General features: G+C 46.2%; 1 protein-coding gene across 1 annotated transcript; it reads right to left on the bottom strand.

The window, feature by feature from the left end:
* Window positions 1–232: 232 nt before the first annotated feature.
* APOF (apolipoprotein F) lies at window positions 233–4368 on the bottom strand. Its single transcript, XM_059184939.1, has 2 exons — window positions 4243–4368; window positions 233–1215 (listed from the first exon to the last, which is right to left on the bottom strand). The coding sequence occupies exon 2, from the start codon at window positions 1196–1198 to the stop codon at window positions 320–322; it is 879 nt and encodes a 292-aa protein (XP_059040922.1). The 5' UTR covers window positions 1199–1215; window positions 4243–4368; the 3' UTR covers window positions 233–319.
* Between the last annotated feature and the right edge of the window lie 4862 nt (window positions 4369–9230).

Genomic DNA, 9230 nt, shown 5'->3' with positions numbered 1-9230 from the left:
TACCACAAAACCCATACAGGTGAAAAATGATAATCACAGACATTTTGAAAATTGAGCTTGGAGAAAAGTTGTTACTGGTCAGTGATTACTGAGGTTCTTACAAGGGGAGCCTGGATTCAAATCTAAATCCTCGGACTCCAAACCCCAAACTTAAAAATTCCTGCATTTTACAGCATTGCCTTCCTCCTTGATAACAGCCAGAGATTTGGATTTTGAACATATACACATTACAGCTTGTCAAAATATTAGATTTATTCATTCTGTGATCACCAGCTTTTATATCCCAAGACTGCCATTCCCAGGATCTAAGTCATAGCCATTAAATAAGTCCTGTACTAGTCAGGCCGCTGAACCAAGACCAAAGGGCCTGGGTGGTTGTTTCTTCCAGGTCACTCACACCTGAGGCCCCCCACAAGACCTCCCTGCTGATCGCTGGTAGAGCCGTGTTTGCCTCTTTCACTTCGAAATACTGGATCAACTGTTCAATCCCAGCCTTCACTGCAGGTTTAAGTGCAGCACTGATTAGTAGTCCTGTGGGTCCCCCGGACAATCCAGCCATGGTCATCAGAAGGTCATAACCCATATCTACGACTCCATCTTGGCCTCGTTCCTTGGCCTTGTCTGGACAATTCTGAGCAGCATAATACAAAGCTGTGCCGAGATTGTAGAAGGTTCCCACTTGTGGCAACAATCGGACTATATTGTACACACCTTGCTCCTGCTTCTGCTCACAGTTATTGATAGGGGGGGAGCGTCGGGCCCTTGGTGGGCCTGTTCGCTCCCTGGCCAAAAACTGTAGAGCAGAGAATAGGTCATCCCCTGAAACCGCCCTCACGGTGCTTCTGCTTTTCTGGAGTTCTTGAAGATGGTGGATGAGTTTCTGTGTTGCTTTTACACCTCCCTGGCGGTACAGCTGAAGTTGCAGTGTCCAGACATCAGCCTGGCAACCAGCTTTCTCCAGGGCAATCACCAGTGGCAGAGCTACCAGGAACTTGGGTAGAGGAGGCATGTGAGTAAAGCCAGGCAGGGACTTTGGGAGCAGAGTCTGGCAGGACAAGGGGTCTGAGGAAGGTGGCCAGGATCTCAAGGATGAGGGAATATTTGTTCGGTTTCCATATGAAATAACAGCCACAGGGTACAGCAGGAGGTAGCAAAGAAGCAACTCAACTTGTATTGTGATGAATCTGAGACCAAACATGTCTGAAACAGAATATGCTGGAGAGGGGAGAAACAAGAAACACACAAACCGTTTCCCTAAGGGCTGTGGTCTGAAAGGAGTCCATGACACAGGGCACACCTCATCCATCATCTCCAAAGTTCTGTTATTTTTAGGCAAAAGCCCAAGAATCAAGAAGCGCAGCCCAATTGTTCCCACTTGGCCTTCCCCATTTTCAAGTCACCAGAGACTTCCTCTGCTTTATTTCCACCCATTTATACGGGGCACCAAATTACCACAAAGTTCAGGCAAGAACTAAGACTGTCTTGATAGGTTTGGTTACTCCTCAATCCAGTTCTGCCCACTTCTCTGCCCCATGAATAAAGGAGATATTTGCTTTCCCCCATAATCAGTAAGAGATGCAATCTCTGCAAGTCTTTGTCCATTTGTATTGGCTCCTCAAACCTTGTTCCCTTGTCCCACATTGACCTCAACACCTAAGACCCTTTTCTTTGGCATTTCCTACACATCCCTGTCACTTTTCCACTCTAGCTCACGATATGAGCTGGGAGACCCAGTCAGGAGAGATTAGATATCTATGATTCGCTCTTACTGGGGCGCCTGGGTGGCTCAGTGGGTTAAAGCCTCTGCTTTCGGCTCAGGTCATGATCCCAGGGTCCTGGGATCGAGCCCCACATCGGGCTCTCTGCTCAGCAGGGAGCCTGCTTCCACTTCTCTCTCTGCCTGCCTCTCTGCCTACTTGTGATCTCTGTCTGTCAAATAAATAAATAAAATATTAAAAAAAAAAAAGGTACGTATGATTCGCTCTTACTGTATCTCTTTTCAGTTTAAGAATTAAATTAGTGAGCTACAGCATCTAGTTGGGGATTTAGTACAGGGTTGATGAATGAGAAAAAGGTTAAATTACCTCTCATGCATAGTATATATTACATGCACAGTATATGATGACTGAAAGGAAAGAAAAGAGCAAAATGGAATAAGAACTAGGGGCTGGGAACTACTAAATGGAGAGGGTTAAGACTAATCCCAGTCACATGTATGATTTAGCTCTGGCATGAAATAAAGTACATCTGTTGAGTGTTTGTCTACCTTTCTTTTTTCTTTTTTCCTAATATTTTTGAGGGGGAATCTGGGTGGCTCAGTCGGTTAAGTATCTGCCTTCACCTTAGGTTATGATCTCAGGGCCCTGGGATCCAGCACCATGTCAGGGCTTCCTGCCCGGTGGGAAGCCTGCTTCTCCCTCTCTCTCTGCCTACTGCTCCCTTTGCTTGGGCTCTCTCTCTCTATGTCAAATAAATAAATAAAATATTTAAAATAGTATTTAAAAATAAATAAATAAAAATATTTGGGGGACACCTGGGTGGCTCAGTTGGTTGGGCAAATGCCTTTGGCTCAGGTCATGATCCTGGAGTTCTGGGATCAAGTCCTGCATCAGGTTCTCTGCTCAGTGGGTAGTTGGCTTCTCCCTCTGATCCTCTCCCCTCTCATGCTCTCTCTCTCTCTCTCAAATAAATAAATAAAGTCTTTAAAAAATATTTTATTTTTTTTTTTAAAGATTTTATTTATTTATTTGACAGCGAGAAATCACAAGTAGATGGAGAGGCAGGCAGAGAGAGAGAGAGAGAGGGAAGCAGGCTCCCCGCCAAGCAGAGAGCCCGATGCGGGACTCGATCCCAGGACCCTGAGATCATGACCTGAGCCGAAGGCAGCGGCTTAATCCACTGAGCCACCCAGGCGTCCCTAAAAAATATTTTAAAATTTATTTGTTAGAGAGAGAGAGAAAGCACAAGCAGGGGGAGCAGCAGGCTCTCCGCTGAGCAGGGAGTAAAATGTGGGGCTGGACCCCAGGACTCTGGGATCATAACCTGAGCCAAAGGCAGACACTTAACTGACTGAGCCACTCAGGAGCCCCTGGTCTTCTACATTTCTAACTACCTCATCTACCCCATCATTGAATAGTCCCAAGAAAAGAGACTTATTGCCGGGGTGTCACCGAGTATCTGAAGTAAACGTAGACAAATTCCTGAATTAATTTCTCCATAAAGCCCTCCCAAATAGCTGTGGAACGTTTCATAAATTATATTGTCATCATCTGTAGACACCGAGAAGTTCTTAACTTGGAGAACCTTAACTTAGAGGTTTCTTCAGCTTTTTGCCTCATTCTTCCTCACGCTCCCATCACTGCTTCCTGCAGCTCTAGGGGGTACTAGCAAAATTTTTGAACTGTGTCTCCAGTAACGAGGCAGATAGCTGGTAGACCTACCATGCCAGGGGGTGTATTTGCCACCAGCAAGACATTCCTCAGGCAAAATAGCTGAGTGTTAGGTTCTCCAAGCTTCCCTGCAGGTCCCCCCAGATTCCTCAGTGACCTGAGTACTGTCAGTGTTTTCCTTCTCATTGTGCTCTCCTCTCATGGAGGAGAGTTTCAGTGATGGCCTTTCCTCCCATCCTAACAGGCTTACACTGCAGACTGTGGGCCTCAGTTGGGCAGTCAGCCTCCTCCAGGGCCACCCCCAGAGCTAAGTTGGATAGGCACTCAGGCAGAGGGGCTAAGGAGGAGCTGGTGTGCAAGAGATCCATGCAGGTCTTGGGATCTGGGAGAGGGATCTGGCTGGAGAGTGTGTTCAGAGGATGGCCAAATTTTTGTCAAAAATGGCTGGAAGGTCAGGGCTCTTTCTGGGCATTTCTTGGAAAGACAGCCAACGGGGACAACAAAACACAGCAAAGGGGCACCTGGCTGGCCGAGTTGGTAGAGCATGAGACTATTGATCTTGGGGTTGTAAGTTTGAGCCCTATGTTGGGTGTAGAGATTAATTAAAAATAAAATCTTAAAAAAAAAAAAAAGACACAGCAAAGGAGCAGCACAGCCTGGATCATGGTGGGTCAGGAGGAACAGCCCACAGGAAACAGGAGAGAAGTAGTGGTCGAGGTGAGAAGTGGGGAAAGTCTTGGGACAAAGAAAAATCAAGACTAGTCAGGCTAAGAAGTGGCTTTTCCCTTGGGAACTTCAGTTACACCTGGACATAGCTTTACCCCCACCCTTGTAAGCTGTGGGTAGTCCTCACCTGCTCCAGAAGGAAACAAGTCAGAGGAACAAGACGATAAGACGATCCAAACACGTCCTTTCCTCAGTGCTTCTCTAATCTGAATGCTAACCTTCTCTACACTGCAGTCAAAAAAAGTTGGCCCTTCTGAAAACAGTGAAGGACATATGCTTACAAATATTTATCCACCTCTTCCTGGCTCAGGCTTTTCCCCCTCACCTTTGCCCCATGCTGACAAAGGGCCATTGCTCTTTGTGGCTACTCCTTTTCCTGCCTCATATCCCTGTCACCATAAGGATTTCTCTAGACCTAAACCTAGATCAGGAAAAATGCCTCAGTCCCTTCTGGAGAAGCAGGGAGGCAAAAGGCAGGGATGCCAAGGATTTCTGGGCAGGAGACCCCAAAATGGATTTCAATGGACTTACCAGGTAAAAAAATGAGAAAATACAACCTACTGGCAAGTCAGATCAAAGCAGAGCAACTTTTGTTTTATCTCATTATCCCAGCACAATACCCTAATTAAACACTTGCATTACCCTGATAGTACCTCTTTCTGAGCTTGTATTAGTGTAGGAATTGATCTTCATTGCTCATTTCTGAGGGTCTAGATGAGAAACTATAGTCTGGAAAATAGGGAACAATGGCATAGGGTGCCTCCTAAAAACTGGTACAAAACCCCCATCACTTTACCATACAGGTTCCTCGCTGGTAATATCATCATCTAACTCTGGCAGACAGCCAAATGCATTAGGCTAATGAACAAATCCCAGGTCCCTTCTATCTTACTCACTCCTCTCAGTCCCAGGAGGGGCCCTAAGTAGCAAGGAAATCGGAGGGGAGAAAAAGTTTTCTAGAACAAGAGGAATAAGTCTTCAGAAAGCTACTGGGACACAATCCTACAACTGGGAGAAGGATGAACTGGATCTAGAGGCATCCAGCCCAGCTGCTTGAAATTCCTGGAGTCCAAATCCATGGAGCGTCTCAAGGCTCTGCTGCTTCTCAACAGTTCAGGGAAGTTTGGGGATCCTGTCAGATTCTCCCATTTCTTTTCTTTTTTAAAAGATTTTATTTATTTATTTGACAGACAGAGATCACAAATAGGCAAAGAGGCAGGCGGGGGTTGGGGGGAAGCAGGCTCTCTGATGAGCAGAGAGCCCCGTGTAGGGCTTGATCCCCGGACCCCGAGATCATGACCTGAGCTGAAGGCAGAGGCTTAACTCACTGAGCCACCCAGGCGTCCGATTCTCCCATTTCTGACTGGAGTTGGCCATCCATAGCAGGGCCCATCTTCACATCCAGTTTGTCAGTCAGCATTACCATCCCCCTTAACATGAAAGTGGCTTCTGGTTGAAATTCCTCCAATTTCCAACTCTAGTGTCTTGGGAGTGACCCTAGAGAAAAGAATGTGTGAATATGGCAGGGGGAGGAAAAGTGGTGATGAGTTCGTCTCCAGGATCAAGGAGCAAAATGACAGAAGGAGGAGGCCAAAAGCAGATCCCCTCCCCAATCCAGCTCCCTAACTTTGGTCCTGTCCTGGTCTTCCACCTATTCCTCATTAATTCCCATCAGTTGTCAGCTGAATTTTTTTCATTGTTATTTCAATTAGTAGAGTATATTTTTTTAAGACTTTATGTATTTATTTGACTGAATGAGAGAGAGAGAGAGATAACAAGTAGGCAGAGAGGCAGGCAGGGAGCGGGAACAGGCTCCTCACTGAGCAGAGAGCCCGACACGGGGCTCGATCCGAAGATCCCGAGATCATGACCTGAGCCGAAGGCAGAGGCTCAACCCACTGAGCCACCAAGGCACCCCAAGTGGAGTATTTTTGAAAGTATTTATCTATTTATTATTTTTTTAAAAATATTTTATTTGAGGAGGGGAACACAAGCAGGGGGAGCAGCAGGCAGAGGGAGAAGTAGGCTCCCCACTGAGCAAGGAGCCCGAAGTGGGACTCCATCCCAGGGTCCTGGGACCACGACCTGAGCCAAAAGCAGACACTTAACTGACTGAGCCAGAAGTCCCAGTAGATTTTATGTATTCATTTGAGAGAGAAAGCATGATCAGGGGAGAGAGGCAGAGGCAGAGGGGATAGCAGACTCCATGCTGAGGAGGAAGGGCAATGCGGAGCAGGATCCCAGGACCCTGGGACCATGACTTGAGCAGAAGGCAGATGCTTCACAACTGAGCCATCCAGGTGCCCCAGGTTATTTATTTGAGAGAGATATAGTGGGAAAGAGCACAAGCAGGAAGAAGAGAGAAAAGCAAACACCCCACTGAGCAGGGAGCCCCATGTGGGGTTTGATCCCAGGATCCTGAGATCACGACTTGAGCTGAAGACAGAAGCTTAAATTACTGAGCCACCCAGGCACCCCACAGCACATCTATTTATAACATGGTGTATTGAATATTTTAAGCTCACTGTTGAGACTTACTGCTCAGAAAAAATGATTCCTTTCAAAATATTACTGCTCATTGACAATGCACCTGGTCACCCAAGAGCCCAATGAAGTTAATGTTTTCATACCTGCTAACACAACGTACACTCTGCAGCCCATGGATCAAGGAGTCATTTGAGCTTTCAAGTCTTATTATTTGAGAAATACAGTTTGTAAGGCTCCCATAGATAGTGATTCCTCTGGTGGATCTGCACCAAGTAAACTGAAAATCTTTGGGAATGCAATCACCATGTGAGATGCCATCAAGAACATTCATGGGATGGCTGGGTGGCTCAGTAGGTCTAAGCAACTGCTCTCACCTCAGGTCACAATCCCGGGGTCCTGGGATCGAGTCCTGCATCAGGCTCCCTGCTCAGTGGGGAGTCAGCTTCTCCTTCTGCCTCTACTGCTCCCCCTGCTTGTGCTCTCTCACTATGTCAAATAAATAAAATCTTTAAATAAAATAAAAATTAAAAAAAAGAACATTTGTGAGTCAGGGCACCTGAGTAGCTCTGTTGGTTGAGCATCCGACTCGATTTTGAGTCAGGTCATGATCTCAGGGTCATGACACTCCAGCCCCACGTGGAGCCCTGCGTCAGGCTCTGGGCTCCACATGGAATCTGCTTTTTTCCCTCTCCCTCTGCTATTCCCCCAGCTTGTACTCTCTCTCCCTCAAATAAGTATAAATCTTAAAAAAAAAAAAAAAATCACGATTCATGGGAAGAAGCCAAAATATCAACATGAACAGGAGATTGGGAGAAGCTGATTCCAGCGCTCAAAGATGACTTTGAGGGGTTCAAGACTTTAGTGGAGGAAGTTTCTGCAGATGTGATAGAAATAGCAAGAGAACTAGAATTAGAAGTGGAGCCTGAAGATGGGATTCAGTGGCTGCAACGCCATGATAAAACTTTCTCAGATGAGCAGGTGCTTCTTACAGATGAGCAAAGAAAGTGATTTCTTTTCTTTCTTTTTTTTTTTTTTTAAAGATTTTATTTATTTATTTGACAGACAGAAATCACAAGTAGGCAGAGAGAGAGAGGAGGAAGCAGGCTTCCCTCTTAGCAGAGAGCCCGATGCGGGGCTCGATCCCAGGACCCTGGGATCATGACCCGAGCCGAAGGCAGAGGCGTTAACCCACTGAGCCACCCAGGCGCCCCCAGAAAGTGATTTCTTGAAATGGAATCTCCTTCTGGTGAAGATGCTGTGAAGAATGTTGAAATGACAGAAGAGAATTTAGAAGGTTACACAAACTTAGTTGATAAAGCAGCGGCAGGGTTTGAGAGGATGGACTCCAGTGGTGGAAGTTCTACTGTGGGTAAAATGCTACTAAGCAGCATCACATGCTATAGAGAAATCAATCACGAAAGGAAAGAGTCAATCAGTGCACTAAACTTCATTGTTGTCTTATTTTAAGAAATTGCCACAATGGTGGTGTCTGGGTGGCTCAGTTGGTTGGGCGTCTGAATCTTGGTTTTGGCTCAGGTCAGGATCCTGTGGTCCTGGGATGGAGCCCAGAGTCAGGCTCCTTGCTCAGTGGGGAGTCTGCTTCTCCCCCTGCCACTTCCTTGCTTATGTGCTCTCTCTCTCTAATAAATAAAATCGTTAAAAACAATATTTAAGGGGCGCCTGGGTGGCTCAGTGGGTTAAGCCGCTGCCTTCGGCTCGGGTCATGATCTCAGGGTCCTGGGATCGAGTCCCGCATCGGGCTCTCTGCTCGGCAGGGAGCCTGCTTCCTTCCCTTCCTCTCTCTCTGCCTGCCTCTCTGCCTACTTGTGATCTCTCGCTTCCTTCCCTTCCTCTCTCTCTGCCTACTTGTGATCTCTCGCTGTCAAATAAATAAATAAAATCTTTAAAAAAAAAAAAAACAATATTTAAGGTTTGGGAAGTAGGAAAAGAATAAATGAAACAAGATGGAATTGGGAGGGAGACAAAGCATAAGAGACTCTTAATGTCACAAAACAAACTGAGGGGGCCGGGGGAGGGGGGTAGGGAAAGGGTGGTGGGGTTATGGACATTGGGGAGGGTATGTGCTATGGTGAATGCTGTGAAGTGTGTAACCTGGTGATTCACAGACCTGTACCCCTGGGGCTAATAATACATTATATGTTTATAAAAAAATTTTTAAAGACCCCAAAAAACAAAAAAACAAAATTTAAAACTATGGAGTAAATAAATGGAAAAGGACAGCAATACTTCTGTACCCAATCATAGTAAATGGTCTATACTTAATAAGAGAAACTGGTAGAAGAAATTGGGACTGGAAGTTTCAAAGAAGGCTTGCAGGTCAGGGCCCCTTTCAGGGCATTTCTTGGAAGGACAGCCAATGGGGACAGCAAGGCACAGAAGAGGAGCAGGAACAGCCCTGCTGAAAAGAAGCAATGCTCGGGTTGGGAAGTGGGGAAAGGCTTGGCATAAAGATATACCAAGACCGATCCTAGCTGGGAAGCGTCTTAACCCTTGGAAACCTCAATCACCCTGGAGGTAGCTTCATCCCTACCTTTAGAGGCTGTGGGAGGGAAAAACAAAACAAAACAAAACAAAACAAAACAACCTCCAGCAAGTTGAAGGAACAAG

The sequence above is a fragment of the Mustela lutreola genome, chromosome 8, assembly GCF_030435805.1.
Source record: "Mustela lutreola isolate mMusLut2 chromosome 8, mMusLut2.pri, whole genome shotgun sequence".
Lineage (NCBI taxonomy): Eukaryota > Metazoa > Chordata > Mammalia > Carnivora > Mustelidae > Mustela > Mustela lutreola.
This window is presented reverse-complemented; position numbering and strand designations above follow the sequence as displayed.

Excerpts from the sequence above, each read along its gene's own strand:
- APOF (XM_059184939.1), bottom strand. The coding sequence starts at position 1,198 with ATGTTTGGTCTCAGATTCATCACAATACAAGTTGAGTTGCTTCTTTGC.